The sequence below is a fragment of the Phalacrocorax aristotelis genome, chromosome 6 (genome assembly GCF_949628215.1).
Source record: "Phalacrocorax aristotelis chromosome 6, bGulAri2.1, whole genome shotgun sequence".
NCBI lineage: Eukaryota > Metazoa > Chordata > Aves > Suliformes > Phalacrocoracidae > Phalacrocorax > Phalacrocorax aristotelis.
The window spans coordinates 58802560-58824495 of NC_134281.1; the positions used below are offsets into that span (position 1 = coordinate 58802560).

The 21936-nt window shown below is 40.9% G+C and overlaps 1 protein-coding gene and 1 long non-coding RNA gene across 12 annotated transcripts in view; one reads left to right on the top strand and one right to left on the bottom strand.

The window, feature by feature from the left end:
• The window catches only part of SLC44A3 (solute carrier family 44 member 3), a 43481-nt gene that overhangs the window by 16411 nt on the left and 5134 nt on the right, over positions 1-21936 (top strand). For 7 of the 9 annotated variants that reach the window (XR_012661306.1, XR_012661308.1, XR_012661307.1 and 4 more), the window contains exons 10-12: positions 4900-5065; positions 10544-10700; positions 13225-13308. Coding sequence is in view for 4 of the 9 variants with exons in the window: in XM_075098167.1 (XP_074954268.1) it covers positions 4900-5065; positions 10544-10700; positions 13225-13308 (407 nt within the window). In the remaining 5 variants the exon portion in view is untranslated. The remainder of the gene's footprint in view (positions 1-4899; positions 5066-10543; positions 10701-13224; positions 13309-21936) is intronic. The other 2 variants (XR_012661305.1, XM_075098165.1) reach the window with 1 other exon arrangement.
• On the bottom strand, positions 1791-20552 carry LOC142059386 (uncharacterized). 3 transcript variants are annotated; one of them, XR_012661311.1, is made up of 3 exons: positions 20377-20552; positions 19647-19711; positions 1791-1915 (listed from the first exon to the last, which is right to left on the bottom strand). It is a non-coding gene; the product is annotated as an uncharacterized LOC142059386 (long non-coding RNA). The 3 variants fall into 3 exon arrangements; XR_012661312.1 differs by lacking the exon at positions 1791-1915 and adding an exon at positions 13302-17130; XR_012661310.1 differs by lacking the exon at positions 1791-1915 and adding an exon at positions 13302-17549.

Sequence of the window (21936 nt, forward strand, 5' to 3'; positions counted from 1 at the left end):
ATACAGAGAGATGGGCAAGTAAAATTGGGTTGCTGCTGTGCTGCACCTGTTCTTAATATTTTCCTTGAATCTTCCCTAGTTACATATCATTTATAGCATCTCTGCATCTTACAGCTCTGGAGCACTTGATCCTCGCTTCAGCTGCGGTGCACCTGACCGTTACGCGACCACACAGACACCTTATTTACATCCCCTCCAAAAGTTAGTGTTACTCTGAGAAAAGACTAACTTCTTGGGAGCTATAGAAATCTGTAGCCCGCACTTGGAAAGGTACTTATGCACATGACTAACTTGAAACACATGGATAATCCTATTAAAATCAGTGGGACTACTTACACATTTTAAGGTAGGCACCTGCTTAAGTACCTTGGTAATTCAGAATCTGTAAGAGCAGCAGAGACTGAGTGAATTCCAGACCTAGAAAACTAGGAGAAATGCCAGACTCAACGAGACCTGAGACAGCACAAACAGCGGCACCAGTTAGAACCATTAGCTGGCTAGGAATGGAATTCAGCTGTGCTTTGGAAAAGCTGATATGTCTTAGGGTCATTGAGTCTTATTGTTTGCTAATTTGTGCAGCATTTCACTGCAGAACTGAAGCGGCCATGTGGCACAGCAAAGGATGTCTCTCAACTTTACAGCATGCAGGAGCTGTGAAGTCCACATGGCATAAATACTATCCATGTAACGTAGGATGAGAAGGCGGTGTGAGACTTTTGTGTAATGAAGGCGCATCCTACGGGCAAGTGAGCAATAAAACCACCACATAAAGCTGTGCAGTAGCAAAACCAGCAATAAAAATGTGTTTCCTGCAGGGTCCTTGACATTCCAATTACAGTAAGCTAGCTTAGCTGTAAACACCGCTACATGGAAAAAAGCTAAATAAAATAACACAATAAATTATGTTGCAGGAAGCATGAAGATTCTGTGTATGATGCCAGAACCTTTCCTTACTTAGCAGTGGGACGGGCTCTTGGTATTTTCTGGTCAGTGCTTTTTTGTTTCTGATAAGGAAATTGCTGAACTAGACTTCCCAGGAATTTTCATCCTCTAGCAACAACATACTGCTCCAGGCATCAGCAAAACCTTGCAGGAGCAGTTGCCAAATAAGAGCATCTGACATAAGTCTGGAAGTACCAAAACGTAGCTAATGATACTGCATGTGCACGCTGACTTCAGTGTCATTGCATTGGTGTGCTGGCTGACATAACGGCACAGCACGGGGCTGCAGGGTCAGATGGAGAGAGTCTTCTGAATTCTCCTGCAGACACTCGTGCCTGTTTGCATTGTTAACAACACTTCTTTGAAGTATTTGCAGCAGATCAACATTTGTACTGATAGAGGTTTTCAGATTTGGTGATTCAGCTGTAGGGACTTCAGTTCTTTACTGACTTCTTAATGTTATCACTAAAAGCGTATAGTACATGAGACAGATCTGTGATTATATAGTTGGGGAAAAATACGCTGTTGACAAATTAAACCATATTTTGGGGCTTTGTTGAGAAAGTTTAGTTTGTGTAAACAGATAGATCACAGTGGAGTGATAGGGAAGAATGGCATATAGTTTTCTCAACAGGGTATCTAGGATAGCTTTAAAGTTGATCTGTGCTACTAAAACTGACATATGAAAAATAGCATTGCATGTAATTCTGTTGACAAAATTATGCGTGCACAGTAGGCCCAAAAGACAGGGAATCAGTCAGACACAGATGTTAACACTAGTAAACAGATTTCTGTAAAGTAACAAAAACAGTTTACCATATCTAAACAGCAAAGTGATCAATGGTGAACTCACAGGTGGATGTGCCTGATTTCTGTGCAGCAGAGCACAGCGCTGTGCACATGCACATATGTAAGGTTGGCCAGGAAAGACAAAGCCATTACTCTTGTTACTGCAGGTGGTTATTTCAGTAGGCTGGTAAAAAGCAAACAGAATTAGTTTACCATACATACATTTCATTGAATCATAGAATCATTTAGTTTGGAAAAGACCTCTAGGATCCTCAAGCTCAACCGCTAACCCAGCACTGCCAAGTCCACCACTAAATCATGTCCCTGAGCACCTCATCGAGATGTCTTTAAATACCTCCACGGATGGTGACTCCACCACTTCCCTTGACAGCCTGTTCCAATGCTTGGCAACCCTTTCAGTGAAGAAATTTTTCCTAATAGCCAATCTAAACCTCCCCAGATGCAGCTCGAGATCGCTTTGTCTTGTCCGATCACTAGTGAACTGGGAGAAGAGACCGACCCCCCCCTCACTCCAACCTCCTTTCAGGCAGCTGCAGAGAGCAAGAAGGTCTCCCCTCAGCCTCCCCTTCTCCAGGCTAAACCCCCCCAGCCCCCTCAGCCGCTCCCCAGCACACTTGTGCTCCAGACCCTGCCCCAGCCCCGCTGCCCTTCTCTGGACACGCTCCAGCCCCTCAGGGGCCTTCTTGTCCCGAGGGGCCCAAACCTGAGCCCAGCATTCGAGGTGGGGCCTCCCCAGGGTCGAGAACAGGGGCCCCATCCCTGCCCGGCCCCTGCTGGCCACACCAGTGCTGACACAAGCCCGGGGGCTGGTGGCCTCCTTGGCCACCTGGGCACTGCTGGCTCATGCCCAGCCGGCTGTCAGCCAGCACCCCCAGGGCCTTCTCTGCTGGGCACTTTCCAGCCCCTCTGCCCCAGGCCTGGAGCGTTGCCTGGGGTTGGTGTGACCCAAGGGCAGGACCCGGCACTTGGCCTTGTTGAACCTCCTACAGTTGGCCTCAGCCCATCATCCAGCCTGTCCAGGTCCCTCTGCAGAAGAAATGTTCAGGTGGATTGTATGGTGGAAAATGTGCTTAATTCTGCTACTAAATGGCATAATGTCTTTGAATAAAAACAGGGAGGTAGGAGACCTTGTATCTCATTAACCTCAGTAATGATCTCATTGATCTCAGTTCCCTCAGTAACAGCTATAGGCTATGGTTAATGAGCATATTTGGCTAGTTGTGTGTGCTGCAGGAAAACGGCAGTCTAGAGCCTCTGGAAGAAATAAGGGAGGTGAAAACTCCCTTGAATTCAGAACAAGAAGAAATGGCCCAGCACATAGCTTATTTTAATGTGCCAAAGTAAATTAATCCATCCGCAAAAATTCCCCTTAAAAAAAAAAAAGCCTTTGCATCCAAACTTAAAACCAGGGAGGCAGGGGATGGGGAGAAATGGCTGAGAGTTTCTGAGAAGAGATCTGAGTAGCAGCTTTTTCACACTATCAACTATCTTGCATTTCACAGGCTTAAAATGCATTTGAATATAATGGAAGCAACAATATTTCTGTGAATGACCAACTGTACAGCGCTGCAAAGAGCTTGCCTGTTTAGCTAAAATTGATCACCTTTCAGGAAATATCTAGACGATGTCTGTGTTTATGCACACATGTGGCAGTTTTTGTTCCTTTCAAAGCACTTTAAAATAATTTTGCAGTGCTACTATGGGGTAAATTAATATTTTTCTTAGTTTATAGACAAACGGACCTTGGTCTAAACCTGATGGTATTGCTGAAAACAAATCTGCATTATTTCTACTTGTAGCTATTCTTGAGTATGAACTCTGTGGCTATAGAGGAATAGGACAGAAATTAGGTGAACCATTTCATAGTTAGTTTTGTGCATGTTGTAGTTTTGAACTTGAAGGTGGTGCGCTGATCTGTGGGACAATGCAAATCATTTAGGTTGGAAAAGACCTTTCAGATCATCGAGTCCAACTGTAAACCTGGAAAAGACCTTTCAGATCATCGAGTCCAACTGTAAACCTAACACTGCCACGTCCACCAAATGAATACGTGAGGTATTACAGGTTAAGTTATAATGCTGCTCTAGCAGTCATAGACAGTTCGATGTCTCGCTTTGTTATTTCTTTCAAGGAGTTAGAATAAGAAACTGCTCACCTCCAGAGATCGTTTTATCCTGCGTACATGTTTAGCTTTAAGGTTAATAGACTTAAGGCTGGATAAACTAAGAAAATAGCAGGTTATAGATCTAGAGACCTTTCACTAGGAACAAATGTCCCGATGCCATCATCCCGTGACTAGACTTCAGAGTCAAATGGCAGGAACAGAATTGCACAGAGAAAGGTCTGAGCGCTAACTTACAGGAGTTACCCCCCACCTTTTCTGAAAAGCTATCTATTGAATATGGAATAAATTCTTTGTTATTAACAGAAGTGGAGGCAATTTGTTTTAGCTTGAATAAGCGAATTTGTCAATGTTCCTGGATACAGGAGTAAGATGGGAGCATATACTACCACACAGATGTATGCTTTTTTTTTTTGAGAGGGCGCCTTTATGTGCCTGTATTTTGCACAAAGATTGCAAAGTACAGAGAACAGAAAACTAGTTGCCTTAGTTCTAATTAGTAATAATAATTAAAAAATAAAAATAAGTAATTAAAATAATTTTATTTTGTTGCAATGGTACATTATGCATCCTCAATATTTTTCTGCAGTCTTTCTCTTTTGCTTCTTATAGAAAAAATCTAAAGCAGTTCATAACTGACTATAAGTTTATTTCAAATTTGAGTGAAGAAAATTAAGATTTCATTTACTTCTTGAAGCATTTGATTACTGAAATCTTGAGTAATGTTTTCTCAGAAATCTCTAGGAATTCATAGCTGTCCTCTTGGCTTTATTGGCAGCTGTGCTTCAATCCCAATTTAAACCCAAGTTTTTGGGTTTTTTGTAAGATTTTATTTTTCAAAATTCTTTTTGAATTACAAAATTTTGGCTCTCTCTCTGTTAGAATGGATAGACTTGAATAGCACCTGAGTTTATTTTTTTATAATTGAAGAAAAGTTTAAAAAAAGGGTACAGAAGCTATTATATGTACTTTTTTTTTCTTGTCTGGTGTGTTACAATAATGCAGTGGTGTAATCCCAACTCCAGGTACTGCACAGACTACTTCAGGAGGACAAGTAGAATACAGACCTCTGTCTGGAATTTGCTACATGGCATGGTATCATTTCATTGGCCTTATCTGGACTAGTGAATTCATTCTTGCCTGTCAGCAAATGACAATTGCTGGGGCAGTGGTTGCGTGTTACTTCAACAGGTGAGTGCAGAATTGCCCCCATGTAGTTTGGGGGATTTTCCAGCATTTCTGGGTAAAATAGTCTCAGATAGACTGCAATTTATGTCAATATCTTGGAATCCAATTTAATATAAAATGATGTTGCTTGTTGCGAGATCTTGAATAAGATTTTTCAGCGTGTGTGTTATTAATGTGGCTCACCCCTACCGCTGGAGTTACCGGGTCAAACTGAGCCTTGCTACAAGCCAGTAGAGCTCAACTGACCCTGCTGAAATTGCCATTCGGAAGGCACAGGCTGCATTTGACCCTGTTCCAGGAGACTGCATTAGCTCCAAATGGAGATGCAATATGTAGCTCCTCGGTAATTTCATGTACTCATAGGCAGTTTGACCTCCTGCTAAGTGTTCATCCCCGCTCTGGGTTTCCATTTGTTCTGGCTGCATAAGTGCCTACTCTGCTACTCTTCTTTTCATTCTGTGCAGATATTTTCAGTTAACTGTAAATGTTTTAACAGTACTGTTAAGAATTTAGGGATGTGTAAACAAACTTTCTTGAATTTTATACGGCCCTGAAATGTAAACGTGGAAGGCCTGAGGAAAAATCTCCGCTCTTCATGATTTATACTGGTTTTTAGGCTTGCAATATTGTAAAACAAAATTAAGAGTTTCATGCACTGGAGCAGTGTTATCCTGTCATTGCGGGGGAAGTTTTAAATCTCACAGTACACTGTTGAGTTTTTTGACAATGAAGAGAGTAGTATCCTGAAAACATATTTCCTCGTAAGTATTTTATGAGCTCTCTCACCCGCATTGCTCTGTTCCTCTGCACTCAGTGATGAGATTTTCCAATCTGTGAAAAACTCTGGTATTTTAAGGCATTTCTTCAATTTGTAGTAGAGGAATATGGCGATAGTCTCAATTATCTGATCTGCAGTGTGACGCAGCTTCACACTACTATTTTACATGCCATGATAGGACCTGAAAAGAGAGGAGCTCACATTTTGTATGTCATCTCCTTTTTCCTGTAGAAGCTCTAAACACAAGTACCTAGCATGGCTCTGTGGTTGTGTGGGTAATGGGCTGCCCATTTCTTCGAAGTAAATTTATGTATCTCAAGCTTTAGCAATCGATTCAGCTTTAGCAGCTGAATGTTAAGGCACTAAGTGTTCATTTAAATTGGTTTCTTGACAAAGCACAGGAAAGAGAAGCAGTTTTGCTGACTTAGTTGTGCGCTGCAGTGCATTTTGGTACGATAGACTGTCTAAATGCCCACGGCAAAGGCACTGTCCGTACCTTCTTCACACAGAGCAGGGAAGCACCTGTAGAAACCGCTGTGATGACATTTACTGCCCTGTTAGGGTCTTCTGCTTTCCAGCTATTTTTTACTGCTGCAGGAACTTGCCACAGAATAGAGAAGGTTCCTGCACCCAATTGCACTGAAATAATTTGGTACCTCCTCTGTCGAGCCCTCCACTTGCTTGCCAGGTGACATGTACTGTGTTGAGAGAGTTGTGCTTGGAAGAGGAAATGCAGTTTTATTGCGGTGGTGATCCCTCTTCCTGGCCTTTAGGCTGTCAGCACAGATCTGCAGAGACACAGAGCAGTGCAGGAACAGGGAGAGGATGGTTAGCTGCAAGAGCAGTCGCACCATCACGGGCAAGGGTTATCTCAAGCTGTTCCAGCAATTCTGAGCTTGTCTGTTGTGTGTTTTTAATGTATTCCCTGGGGCAGCATCATAAAGGCATGTCACAAGAGTTTGTTTATGATACCTCACAGAGAAGCTTTCTTCTTGGCTTGTAAGTGCTCCGAGGAAGTGGCACGGCCTTTCCCTACGGAAATCTCCTTCCACAGCACATGCAGCAACGTGCTGCGCGGCCAGCAGCCACAGTGGAGTTGCAAATGGGGAGGGCAGCAGGTCGTTTTCACTGGATTAGCTTTACAGGTGACATATGTTTGACCTGTAGTACCACCACTGAAAGTAGATTTTGCCTTCTTTTATTTCAGATGAAACATGAATATGTGAAAGATTTTAGTAATTTAATAAAATAGAACTTTTTTGCTTAATGATTACTTTTTAAGACTTGTGAGAAGGGCTCAGTCTTTTTAAAAACCTTCTTTGTTACTATTGCTGCTTTGCATGAGGGTTTATTTTTATCTTAGTGTGCTTAGGTGTTACGTGCGTATTTACCTTTTCAGTGAGTTGAGGCTTTTCCTGTCTCTGGAATTAAAGTACGGTAACCTGACCCATGTCACAGGCATCACTGTCCTGTCCATGTTTGAGCTTATTCAGTAACTCCAGTACATGTACAACACTGCACTGCACAGGGTTGAAATTAAGGAAGTATATAAGCATTTGCAGGATTGGGGGTTTCCACCTGACTCTAAGGTGTTCAGCACCACAACTTCTGATAGATCAGTGAGAGGTGAAATACATATATCTCCCAGTAAGTAAAAAATCCAGGTTTATGGATTTGCACTGAAGTCGCTAGGAGATGAACTAGGACCAAATTTTTAAAGGATTCCTCTTATCTTTTCAAATACATCTGCAATATTTATAAACATCCTTTGCCCTACTTACATACTTGACCTAACCCATGTAAAAGAGCCATCAGCATGTACGTAGTGAGGCCTGTCCCTTGTGGTTTTGAGAGCAGGTAAAAGGGCAGTTGCAAGTACAGTCTGTGTGTTCTCTGTTAGTCTGATAGCCTCTTTTATTACAAATCTTGTCTTTCATTGTATTTGTTTAAAAACTGAGATTCATATCTACATATATTATTCATTCCTTAACACTTCTGAAGTATTTTACACTAAATCTCTTTCTAGGCAGTCTGTGAAACAGATGAGGCAGGATTGAAGAAAACTATAAGTGCAGCTCTGAAAAGGACAGGCTTTTAAAGAAATGCTTTCTTCCCCCCCTTTCAAATGTCCACATCTTTTGGGTGTGTCAAGATTACATTTTTATTCACACAAAAAAAAAGGTTTTAAAATGAAAGCTGAGATGCACGTGTGATCATTTGATTCAAGGAACTCAGTGTTAAGAAAGAGATCAAGTGTCACAGAGCTCACAAGGAAACAAAGACAATTGGCAGCACCGAAGAAAGAAAATGATTAAAAGATGATGTGGTATTGAGTACAGGTTCACAGGGTTTTGGAATAGTAGTGTTCTGTGTAAATCAAACAATCCTGTGGTAACATAAAATAGGAAAAGCAAAGAGGAAAAACAAACCTTGGCCCTACCTGCTCTTGTAACCAGTTCTATCAGGCAGATTCCTGTTTTTCCCTGATAGCTTGTGTGCATGTAGTGAAGTCTGCATGCAGAGAATTCACTGCACAGGATTAACTGCCCACAAAACCGTATGCATATGGCTGACCGTATGCTTGCGCTAAAGTCAGGATTCCAGCCATGTAATGTACAAAGCCGGGTGAAACTTCATCCTTAGGGGTATTTAGGTAGAGATGGATGATTGAACCCATCTTGAGGTTGTTTAGAGTCACAAGTGTCACCTGTTGTCGTGTTTAGGTAGTCCATTTTCCTGTGTTTCCAACCCTGAGCCAGAATTACAATGAAAATCTGTTATTTTTCTAATCTGTTCGGAAGCAAAGCAAGAAACCTTGTCAGACCCTGTTATTGTGAGAATTCCTTTGCCAGGAAAAGGTGTGGAAAAGCATCCAAATGTGCAGAAATTTATCTAAACTAAACTTCAAATTTTGACATTCCTGCTCATTAATCAGTCCTGTTAAAAATGTCAAAATCCTTCATTTTTCTCTTCAGTAGCAAGTAAATTATTAACACAAGACTAAACTTCGTCCTTTCTGTATTTCCTACCTTTGGTTAACATTTAACTTACAGAAACAATCTTTTATATTCTGAGATCTGACTGAGACTGTCATATGTAGGGTAGTGTACGAGGGAAAAGGAAACAGTGGTACTGTATGGGTAGAATAACTCACCTATATTGTGACCTATATGTTTCTAACACAGAAACCTGATGACTTCAAAAAAAACCAAAACCCAACCCTGCCTTATTCAGTATAAAATTCCACTATCCCCCAAGCTGTTCCCCTAGTTGTATGACCAAAAATAAGAAATGCAGGAATTGCTTTGCTGGAATTTCCTATTTAAAATAATGTGGTATATTCACATATTTAAATACAACTTCTCAGCTCCAAAATATTTAGTGATTTGAATGAACTGCAGCAATACCTTCAGGATTCTTGCAGCACTGTGATGCCTATCTTGATGCAGCGTGTATGATTTAAATCCTTGCTGAAGTGAGGATTTAGCAAAAATATATTTGTAGAGCTTTTTAGCCCCAACCAGTCACTCTCTTACCACTGCCTTTTTATTTTTTAGTTTCTTGTGCAAATTATTAATTTTTCAAGGTAACAGAGATTTTGAAGGAATCATGACCATAGGACATCGTATTTGTGCTATAAGGTCTGATCTTTACTTAACTACTTGGTCAAACTGCTGCTGGTTCTGTTGCCTAAGTAAATTTTTCAGGGTTAGGCAAATTGCTTAGGAGTTGCTTTATCGGAAGACTATTTATGGCTATTAATCAGTGGGGTTTTTAAATCCTCTGAAACATTTTTAAAGGTGTTTATAGTGTTAATCTAATTTTCTAATTTTTTTTACAGCATTTGAAAGGGGAGTGTGGGAGTGGCTTTAAGCTCATTTTCTCGTTTTCATATAAATTCTTGAGAGCTGTGTCGTACTACTCCCTGTAAATGATTGACATTAAAGTGACCTTTATAAAGGAGCCAAGAAAATAAAATTTGCATTTAGGCCAATTTTTTGTCTTTGCTTTTCAATTTTGGGAAATGCATTATTTTTCCAAAACAATACGGGTTAGCATGCAGTACAAATACTTATAATTCTAAACATATTGTGTGATACTCCTTTTTTGTGTATTCCATTTTAAAAACAATTCTGTTCAGTGAAAAAAAAAAGTATTAATTACCTGAACAAAATTTAAACCAAAATTCAACCAAATTGCAAGAATAAAAGCAGATAGTACTTCTCAATTTTACATGTGAGAGCTTGTGACATTTCTTCTGGTTTCAATTTACCACTAAAGCAGAAATAGTGGATTCATTCCTTCAGACTAAAATCTTGTAGAAACAACAGTCAAATAAAAGATTGCAGAGAAGAAGAGAAGTGACAGAAACTGGAGAGAGGTGTTCAAGGAAGTATTCTCAGCTGTTGTTCACTTCTGGTATTTTCCATTGTAGGTTTTTTCTAGATATTTTTCCATTACTGAACACATCAAACAGTCATTGCTTAAGAATTAAACTAATCCAATAAAAGTTATAAACTTGGCTGCTTTCCTTTGGGCTAAGGTGAACGTTCAGATGAAGTCAATAGGAAAACTGGAGTTGTTCAAGTGGGAAAGGAGGCACCAGCTCGATTCTTTAAATTTGCAAATACTGAGAAGATACAATGTATATCTTCTTAAATAAGTTTCTAAAACATTTTAAAATTGTTTGTTTTCCTTTCTAGAAATAAAAACAGCCCACCACCTCACCCAGTCCTGTCTTCCATATCAGTTCTTTTTTGCTATCATCTAGGAACTGCTGTAAAAGGCTCCTTTCTAATCACAATTCTGAGAATACCAAGGATTGTTCTCTTGTACCTTCATAATATCCTAAAACAAAAGGTAGGTATATACTTTTGTAACACTATGAAAATAGTAGTTAAAAGGTGAGATTCATGGAAAAACAATGTGAAGAATATACTTCTTGCTTAAAAATGGATGATACGATGTGGATTTTATATTTTATCCCATTTTCTTCATTAAGAAAGCTTTTTCCATGTGCTTCCTTTTTTTTCTCTCAACTCAGCTATATTTAAAAGCAGAGAACACCAACATCAAAAGCCATCTTTATTTAGTGTTTATATATAAAGGGTTTTATGGAACATAAAGCAAAAATTTGGCAGAATGCTCTATTTAAAATTTTTGCATCATAAATTTTGAAAAGGTAAGTAGGAACATTATTGTTGCATGTGAAACATCTTACAGAAAAGATTTCCTCTGCCTTGTAATATGAGTTTATAGAAAGAACGTATGATATAAGAACTATTCCAGAGATTTGTGTAGGATCCAAACCACATCTTTTAAGATATATAAAAAATATAGCTGGGCTGTTTTGATTGTTGCTTGCCTTCTTTCTGTCGTTCATGCGTCTCTGCATCCCATCTTCTGCTGGAAACACACCACTGCAGTACGTTCTGGCACTTTGGCACGGAGAGAGGGCTGTCGTGACTGCACAGCTCCGATTTTAGAGGAAAATTTAGGCAAAGTTTTTAAAAGTAAGTCTTTTCCTCTAGAGTTTACCCTGGCCTTGAAGCATGTTATGTATAGTTATGACAGGGTATTTACACTGACCATCCCCAGTACCTGTGGGCATGTGTGTGGGGTATAGTTTGTGAATGCTTAAATAAAAGCCCCTCATAATAAGATACTAGAAAGTCGTGTAAGTGTCTGGGTTTATGTCGCTTTCATATGAAAGCCTTGGTTATAAAACTTGGCAAGTTGGGTCAACTAAGAACTTTGTTTAAAGATGATAGGTGGGATGAGTTGTGCTAAAAAGAAGACAGTATTTTCTGCCTCTAGAGGAAGCAGAATAAGTGGACTTGTTGGGTACGTGGTTTTGTAATCTGAATAGCTGTAGAAGATTTCACTAGCAAAGAAAAACGATTTGCGTGCGACCAGCTCCTTTTGGTCCAGTTGCCAGGCATTCAGCTGAGGGTGTGGCATGGCCATAGCTGTACCTGCTCCTAAAGAGGCTATAGAGTGCTCAGGCCAGCTCGTGTCCCCAGTCCACAGAAGGATCCCCTCACAAAGTAACCTTGCTCCTTCCCATGGGAGAAAGGACAGGCTATGGCCCCTTTCCATGGAGGCTCTTTCCATAGAGGCCGGAGCAGTGGTACTAAAGGGTGGAGAAGTGATGCTGCATTCTTGCAGAGCTCCCACAGACTTTGCCACCCTTGCAAAAAATGATGCTGTTTTCTGAGAACAGGAGGAAAAGTCAGGGGTCTGCAGGCTTGCTGGTAAATTCACAGATGTTTCCTACATAGCAGTCTTCAAGCAGAATCAAACAGGAGATCGTAGCTGAAGTTGCAGAGCAGAGCTTTGCTCTAGGTTTTTAATAAACAGTACTTGCTTAGATTAATACTGCTTTAGTAAAATCATCTCCCCAGCAATACACAGCAAGATTACAGTATTTCTCTGCTGTCAGGAGTTTGCATGTACAGTCGCCATTTAAAGGAATTATTCATGGAGTATTTCCAAGAACTTCTTCGGAAAAAAGTTAGGAGGTTCGTGGTTTCTGCATGAACAACGGTAGTTGTGGGGACCTGAGGTTTTCATATAGTGACTGGAAGATCTTTGCTTTCCAAAACAAAACAAAAACATTCTGACCTCTGGAAAAATAAGGTTAAAAAGACACAAGTATCACTGAACTGAATTTCCTTTTGCTGAGAAAAACAGCCAGTTAAATTTGGAAGGCTACCATGGCTACCAGGATGTCTTTTAGTTTTCGTGCTTGGTAAAATCTTTTTATGATAAACAGTTCTGAGCTTCTGATGTGATGGGGGTGTGTGTGGACAAACACTAAGCTTTTCTGCTCTGTTTTTAGTCTGAAATTAATGTAGATCAATGTTCTATGAATGGTCTGTTCTAAAATGTCCTAAAAAATGAATGTATGCTCTGAGTCAATACACACACACGCGCATATAAGTCCTTCTGCCCATTCTTTTATTTTTGTTCATTAGGAAACCAGTCATTTCAGAACTGTGAAGGTTTTTTGATAAACAAAAAAGTTAAAAATCTGTCTGTGTACTCCCTGATCACTGCAAAGTACTGTAAGGGTTACTGCCTTGCCTGCCTGTTTTGTTCTCCAAGCAGCTGTTAGCTCACAAAGCTGCTTGCAGCACTTTTTTTCTTTTCCGAGAGAAGAATCTTCCATCCACAGGAAGAAAAGAAAGATGCTCAACTCATCAGTCATTAATACTGAAAGGTCTGAATTTAAAAGTTCCTATAATCCAAACAGAAATACCTGCTGTCTAAGTGAATGCTCTATTAGTAGAGTCAGTCTCCTGTAAAGCAAGTTTTTCTAACATGGCAATTTTGTTTGAGTCTAATTCTCTGTCCAGTAACCACACATTTCATTTTATTGCAGGAGAGTGCATGTGCAAAGTGCCTGTTCAAGTGCTGTTTCTGCTGGTTTTGGTGCCAGGAAAGTTGTTTAAGATACTTTAACCAGGTACACTGTTATCTCTTCGTCACTCAACCATCTGCATACCTAGTCTAGAAACCGTGTGTGTATGCAAGCTCCATTTAGCATGACTGAAGCAACATCCAGTGCATGCAAGCCAAAGTTTCCTGCTGACCACCTAAACTAAACAAACATAAAAAGTCTTCAGGTGTAGATGGAAGTTGTTGCAGAGTAACAGGGAATTGGCAAACATGCAAGGTGCAGGATTTTAGGAAACTCGTTAATACAGCTTGAGATAGCCCTTTCAGAGGGCCACTTGCTGTTTCTGAAGGTAGGAAGACTTCACATTTTGTTGAGTTGTGCAAGACAGACTACTGAAGTGCGGAGGGTCCAGGTGGGAGGAAGCAATGAAGAAGTAAGAAACCCACCTGGAAGTGTGTCATTAAACTAGATACAGTATCGTCCACCTGAAAGACCTGAATAAAGATAATTGAACTCCTGGCCAATTTCCATTATCAATAGATCTGAGAATACAATCCATTATGAAAAAGCCAGATGATATAATATTCTCTTTCTTTGAAAGACATCTTTGTTTTGTTAGCAGTTTTGTTTCAGAAGTGTTTTTATTGGAAATGGATTGTTTCTGACATGCAGCAGTTTTTCAGATACTTGACTCCTACTTTTTCCGTCCTGATCCTTTTCTCCAAATGTTTTCCAGCTCTATATACATCATTGTAAATAGTTAATTTTTCTGTCAGTCCCCTTTTGTTATCTCTGGTGTCTGTGGTATTCTTAATGTGAAAGGGAATCAAATGTTCATGCTGATTCCTAACTCTCTGACTGTTGTGTTCTTTGTTCTCGTTGCTGAGGGCAGTGGTGAAGTAAACAAGACAATTCAGATAAAGGGTCTGACTTCTCCTCTAAAGTAGGTGCATAAATTAAGCTTAATCTTGGACAACTACGAAGAGAAAGTTTTTCACTTAGTTCAGCCTAGATTAAATACTTGTGCAGTGAAATCTCTGGTTCTAGACAATGGATTTTCCAGACTTACATTTTTTAGGTAGATCTTCTGGTCACTGACTTGGTGAGGAATCTCAGAGTTCGTTTTGACTCCAGGCTTTCCGTTTGTAGTCACCCTTTCCCATTGGCTTCCTGCCTTTCAGAGAGATACCCAGCATCCTAGTGTTTACTTTCTCCAGCTGTTGTATGATATGTTTGTTAAAAGAATAATTAATTACTGTAATGTTCTTCCTTTTGTTTCAGAAGGCTGTATTGTAGCTCTTGCTCCCTTAAAAGATTTCCTGTTTCCTAACCTATTGTAGGCAAATTTCTGTTTTTATATGAGTTGTGGTTTTTAACCTAATGATCATAATACTGTGTTTGCTGTTAGATAATTGTCTGTTTGAACATCTTTTTTGGCAAAGATGATGGTGTTCCACGTGCTCCAAATCTAGGGCAAATTGAGGTTAGGAGTGAAGAAAATCAAGAACACACTATAAGATTTTAATAGAAATTTTATCTGTATGAAGGGGTAACATTGATCTCAGATTACTGCATTTCATAGAGTAATTAATGTATCTAATTGGCTTTTTCTTTCATTCCTATAACAAATCTGTTCAAGCCTATTTCTTCACTTTTGTAAAACCTATGGCCAAATGTAGAAAAGAAAATAACGGGGGGGGGAAGACAAGTCTGCAGTTTTAAGCAGCTTAGCATATGGCTTGATTAAGAGAAGTACTGAACTCTGAAGAGCTCTTACTGAGATCAGTGAAAGCTGCTGGGTACAGCCTTGAAATTTTACATAGGTGTTGAAGATGGACTTGAGAGTAGGACTTGGGAGGGGTTAAAAATTGCTTATACCTGTGTTTAACATTTTGTAAGTATTTTTTAGTTCAGATTTTGTTTTTTGTGTGAGTTGAAATTACTGAAATGGGGAACAGCTGTTACAAAAGTTGGTCCAAAGCTCATTTCCCTAGTATATTTTCACCTTTTATTCCAGTATTACTTTCACTATAGCAATAAGCATATAATTACCTGAAACTCTTTCTCAAAAAAAAAAGCCTTCCCCATCACTTCTGCACTATTTTCTTCAACCTGTTATATTGCTTAGATGATTTAAATTCTTTCTGGTCCTTCATTGACAAGTTTAATCAGGATTAAATGGAGCCCATTGTTTTTTCTCTGGGGAACTTGCAGATGAGAAACAGGTGCTGGAGGAAGTAACACCGGTGATCGAGTGTGAGCTTCTTTCTTCCCACGCAGCATCAACCAAGTGCTCTGTTACGTTATCAGAGATTACTTTTCAGGCTGAGGTGCCATCCTTCAGGTGGGATTTCACACTGACTTCGATAGTTGTGTGCATCCCTGAAGTGACTCGTTCTCTGCAGGCTCAGCTAAGTTTTGGTCAGCTCTCCTGGAACTTAACTGAACCAGGGCTAAAAAGGTATCCTGTCATCTTCCCATCATGACAGAGCGCTGCGCTAGACCCTGGCAGTTGCCATATTTCCAGTGGTGGTTATTGGAGGAGGGCTAATGTAAACCCAGCAGACTGCAATGTGGATAATTACGTTCTGCCTTCCTAAATTTCTCTTGGATTTGCAACTGGATCCTGTGCTAAACTGTGGTGTAGCGTTGCTATGTGCTGTTAAACAGTTCACTCCTTAAGCTGTTCCATTTCAGTCATGGGCAAAGTGATTCATGTGTGTGTATAATCCATTAGTAACAATTGTAAAGCACTCTGGGTTCTATCTGGATGAAAAGTGCTTTGTGAATATAAAGTCATTATCCTTACTTGACAGTTCTGTTTGCCAACACTTGTCAGAATTACCACAGATTTTTCATCTTCTGGCTCTGATGGTTTCAGTATGTTCCAGATAAACATATCCAATCATCTCAAGTAGAATCTGGGAGATTGAAATTTCTCTTCCGTAAAAAAGAATATACTGTTTTTTTAATGTGGTTTGGGAGCTACAAGGTCTGTCTGTCTCCTGCTTTCTTAAATTGTAGTGGCAGTCTTAACTTTTGATACATCAAAGCACTTGCTTTTTTCTTTCCTTTACAGCCTTGTTGCAGTGTCTTTTTTTTTTTTTTTAAAACAATATATCTATTTCAGGATAGTTTTGCTTTTCCGTGTCTGCGTTGGGTTCCTCTGCAGCCAGTTGGCAAGCGACTGCTCCAAAGCGCAGCACATGGATTTCTGAAGGAGTTGCTGAGCAGTGTGTGGTTTCTCTATTTTCACCAGCGCAGTTACTTGCAGCGTAGCCTTCCGGGCCCTGCAGTAGCCATTACTGAAGCCGGCAGCGTGTTAGTCTGCATTTGCTGGTGCTGAGACCTTTCGCTGCTGCTGAAAGCCAGCAATTGGCTAGTGTAAAAACCCAGAAGCAAGCAAGTCTGTCTAATAGTCGTACACCCATGGCAGTTGGTTGTCTCTTAAATTTTGGGTGGAAGCCTATCAGGAGGTTACAGTTAAATGCCTTGGGGAGAGGTGACCTAGATAAAACCAAAATTCGTGCATGCTAATGTAAGTAGAGTTCTCCTCTGTGCTGCCAAATACATTGTGCCTCACTCCATCAAGTACTTCTTTTTCCTCCCAAAAACAATACTGCATTTTAAAGTTACTGGCAAAATTGCTTCAAGACGTTAAGCTCAATTTTCAATCATCTTGAAAATACAGTTGGCTAAAGTGCTTATCTTCAGTGAAATTGTATTTTAAATATGTTTATTTTCCCTTTAGAAGCTTTATGTACACAATAACAGGAAATAAAATTCCTTAGGTCTTTACTTGCTCTGTAGGGTGAACCATGTAGGGGAACCAGATAAGCAAGGCTGACTAATTCTTGCTTTGATACTTTTCTCCTCTCCCCTGTTCCCCTAGAGAGAGAGAGGGAAAGAAAATAAAAGGCAGTAAAGCGAGTGACCAAAAATTCGGTGCTTTTAAGCAGACCAATTTATGAACAGCTCTCTGGAAATGTTCAGTTTGGTTTTATTTCGGAAATCCCAGGTGGAAGCGTTGTCACACTAACTGCAGAAGCCACTGTAAGCAACTCCAGTAATGGTGTAATCATGATGCAATGGGTACTTAAAGCAGGATCCTTGTGGTCCGATGCCTGTGGTAGAAATGGAGCCCAGGAGCAGTGGTGTGATGCTGCAGGAAAGGACACCCAGCTACCCTCCAAGGGGAAAGTTGTGCAGGTCCTACCCGCTGGGTGACAGCCATGGAGCGAGTAGATGGCACACAGAGTAGGAAGCAAGAAAAGCTGAAGGACAGGATTTTCTCCAGTAAGTCCAGACTGCAAATATATGGTGGAATGGGAATAAAGGAAAGCTGTGCTTCTTGAACTGCTTGGGAAAACTTGGGAGGCAATTGAAGGGTTTCCTACACATGGTAACTAGCCTAAGAATCAAAAATAACCATTTCTGTATTAGCCGTGTGCTTAGTGGTTGGAAGTCGGGGAGGAGAATATTCTCCATATGTTTGTCAACCACAGGACATAGCTTTTAGTTAGCAAGGCTGCAGGAAGGGCAGATTCAGCCCTGGAAGGTGTGAGGTTAAATACTTGCACCAGAAAGGGGGCTAAATGCCATTGTATGAGTGGCTGGTTAGGTGATCAGGCTTTTCTCACGGGGCGGGACTGGAATATCCTGGTGTGTCTACTTTGACAAATGAAGGATAAGAGCAAGTCTGTTAGCAGTCTATGAATATATCAAGAAGAGAAACAGCAGGGAGGGATAAAAGCCAAGACAAGATCAGCAGAAGAATGAGTAGATGTAAACTGTTCATGAGTAAATGTTGTCTGGAAGTTGGAAGAAGGTTCCTAAGGACCAGAGGGACAACTGTCTGGAATTGCTCCAAAAGTAAGGGCTGGGAGAGGGAAAAGCCCTAAGTAGTTTTAAGAGGGAGCTTTCCACTTAAAAGAAGAAATCATATAATGTGCTAATCTGAAATAGCCAGGGACTGGAGCAGCTGAAAGTTCCTTCCAGTCTTACATGTCCTCATCTCTTCAGTGGGGCCTCACAGGCCCACGTTGCTCTCATTTCCCACCGCTGTCCAAGAGACACGATACAGCTTTCTCACCGGGTCACTACTGTCCAGCAGCCACAGAAATGTCATTGCCTCTTGCTACCACTGGATTTAGTTTTCTGAGGGGATTCCAGTGGCAGTTCTGACTCTTGCAAGCTAAGACACTTAAAAGTCCAGCCTGAGCTGTGTGGCGTTGCACTGGGTGTAGCTCACCGGGGCAGCCCCCGAGGGGGTTGGCAGCAACAAGATCAGATCAGGCTGAAAATACCAACAGAGCAGAAAAAGCTGAAGTGGGATGTGAGACCAGCATGTCTCCAGCTTCTTTTTTAAGAAGATTCTGTTGCTATGGCAATCCTCTCTCCCTCAAGCTCATTTTATTAAAGCAAGTCCTAGAATGGAGGGCTGAATTCAGCTGTTACACAAAGTAGCAATTATTCTCAACAATTGGGGAACTTATGGCCTGGATCTGAGCCACAGCGCCTTTCTCATGAAACTAGCAGGTCAATTTTTCCAAGACCCTTGACATTCTGTGTTGTGAGGCACAGAAGGATGTATTCTTTAAATAGGTTTTTTTGCATACTGTGGTATTTGGAAATATGTAAACATTCACATTCCGTATTTATTCATCCTGACACTGAGAAACTAGTGTCTAGTTCCCAGGCTCCAAGCCAGAGAAGGCTTGCGTCCTTCACAAAGGTGGTGATACAGCACCAACTTGCTGGTGCAAGGATGAAGACTGTTCACTCTCTCCCACTCTTTCCGATCAATAGTATGCCATCAATGCCGTTATTACTTGCATGTCACCGTAGCAGAGACTGCTGTTGTAAAACATCAATTCATTAAACAAATAAAAATGTAATAGTTATATTGGGCCAGACTGAATCTCCACCTAGCTCAGTGTCCCATCTCCAGCAGTGGCTGTGAGTGAACGCTAAGGTAGAACAAGTGTGTATTTCCCTGTCCTCGTGCTGTTTCTGAATCTGTTTTCAGCCTAGGGACTTCTTTAGCTGGGTATTTTTTCTGGGTGTTTAATAACTCTCAGTGGATTCCTTTTCCCTGAACTTTCCCAGCCTCCCTTGAGCTCCTGTGAACTTTTAGCAGCTAAAGCATCCTTTGTCCAGCAGTTCACAGCTTACAGACTTACAGTGAGAAGAAATACCATCTGGTTTCAAATTTGGCTCCTTCTACTTCATATGGTCCTCCCCCTGCCTAGTCTTTGAAAGAAAGAGCCATCTAACCCCACCTGCCCTCTCCGCATTTCTCATGATTTTGTAGCCCTCTTACCGCATCCCCCTTCGGTCATCTCTTTTCCAGACAGAAGAGCCTGGTGTGCTCAGTTGTTCCCCAGACAGAAGACATTCCATACCTTTTGGATCATTCCTGCTGCCCTTCTCTCAAACATTTTCAAGTCCAGTAATAAAGGTTTTGTGCCTGGGAAAAGAGAATACATTCTGTAGACAAACACGTTTAAATAACCTGCTTCTAAATGATAGCAGGTTCTCAACTGACCATGGTCTACCATCTTAGCCTTTGCAACTATCTTGTCTTTGAAAGCGATTGGGTTGTCCCACATACCCTGCAGCTGGAAAGTTAATGGGATGTCTAAGCTTATTAGTCCAAAAATTGTTAATAGCTTGCATGTTAGGTGTTCTGTGGTGGGTAAGGGTGAGAAATCATTTGAGCTCATTTCTGTGCAACCCTGAGTTTCGTGGAAACATATATTTGCTTAAATGTTAGACGTGTACTTTGTTAGTGAGAACGTGTGGATTTCTGTGTGGCTGGGTGGGATCAGGGGATGGGGTCTGTATGGGGGAGCTTGAGAATTGTGAGGGAAGTGCACGGAGCCACAGCCTAGGCTGAACAAGAAACCCTCCAAATATTTTTTTTTTCCTCAGAAATGTAGTTTTTGCTGAAAGGTGGAGATCACTTGGCGAAGCCGTCAGCTTGTACTAGTAACATTCTTACTTCACCTACGTCAATGACTAGTTTTGTAGCCTTCAGCAGTTCATTTCTGCGCCTCTCTTATTCCTTCTGTAATGTTGGATTATTACCTGGCTGCCTTTCTTGTTTGGCTGTTATGACTAGTTGATACTTACATGATTCGTTGAAGCTGTAGTTGTTATAAATGCCATTTTTTATCAACTGGATTGTAGCATGACAAGTCCCTGTGCAGGTAGTATTCAGTCTCCAGCATTGTTTTCAGTCTTTCCAGGATAACTCTTCTAGTTAATAAATATCAGAAATTCTTTTCGTTGCACATTCCTGGGATACCAAAGTGGCTAATTCAAGAGTGCAAACAAATGGTTATTTATTTTAAGTTTGGAAACAATGTTTGTACAAGTGCACGTGCATTTTCAACATTCTTTTTAATTTTTAAAGCAGGATGGGTTTTGCTATTTATAATGAATACGGAATCTCTCTTTAATTTATTGGCAAAAGCTATACTGACCTCACCAGATCAGGATCTGCTCCGTGGATTTAGTTCTTACGGGACAGAAACAAACTTAGAAAACCCATTTCCACTTTGTGTCTCCATTTCCTGTCTGTTAATGGGAATGATGAAACAGACTTCACTCACAGCAAGCTATAAAGATAGGTCTGTCCGCGTTTGAAATACGCAGTGACAGCTACAGATGGAAGCAGACAGAGAGGGAGCTTGCGTTGAGGCCATCTACCCTACGCCTGCGTCCTGGGGAGGCAGCAGCCCGGCGAGGCCGGCGCTGGCCTCACCAGCTCTCCTGCCGCCGCATCCTGGGCCGCTGTGCTGTGGGCGAGCTGGCGGGCCGTCGGGTGACCTCGTCCTGGGGTGGCAGCAGGCCGCTTGCAAACCTGCCGGGTGGAGTGAGGCGGGTGGGACGAGGATGCTTCTCTTTCAGGGGTGCAGGCAACTGAGAAGGCAAAGGTCCTGTGGTCAGTGCCGGACCGAGCAAAGGGTACAGCGCTCTGCTGGGCCTGTTACAGCGCTCCCCGGGGAAAGGAGCAGCGTCAGGATAAATGGAAGTTAGCACAGAAAGCATTTTTTCCTATTTAGGAATGAAGCGAACTTGCTTGTTTAAACAGATTTTTATGCAGACACTCTACGTGTTTCTGTAGAGTTCAGTGGAGTCTTTGATTTTTCTTAGAGTAGGCAATAAATCCATGGTCTTCATTTATACTTTTTCCATCTATGGATGTATTTGCTACTATGCAAGTACAGCATTTACAGCATGTCACATTTACTCCTTTTTTGCTTACTATAAGAGAAAAAAAATTTACTTTGTCATATATAAAATAAATAATATCCACAATAAAGAGACAAAGGAGCTCTGGGGACATTTACTTTCTTTCTTTCTGTGTAATATTTTAAGATAATGACAATATAGCTTTTCTGCTCTACAGTATGTTACAGAAATCGCTATGGGGTAAAACTGGACTCTGCAGAAATAAATTTTCTCTGCCTTCAGATATCCGAAGCTATCTTATATTTTGATTTAATGGGGGAGAAATATTTTGAACAGGATTTTTGAACAGGAAGCATTTTGCAGTAGGCCAGTATAATTCACTTTCAGGAAAGCGTTTGGTTTTGGTTTTTTTTTTTCTTCACTTCCAGGTGAAGCAGAAAGTAATCTAAGCACCAAGTACATGTTGTGGTGTGTAAACTCCTTCCGCACAGTAAT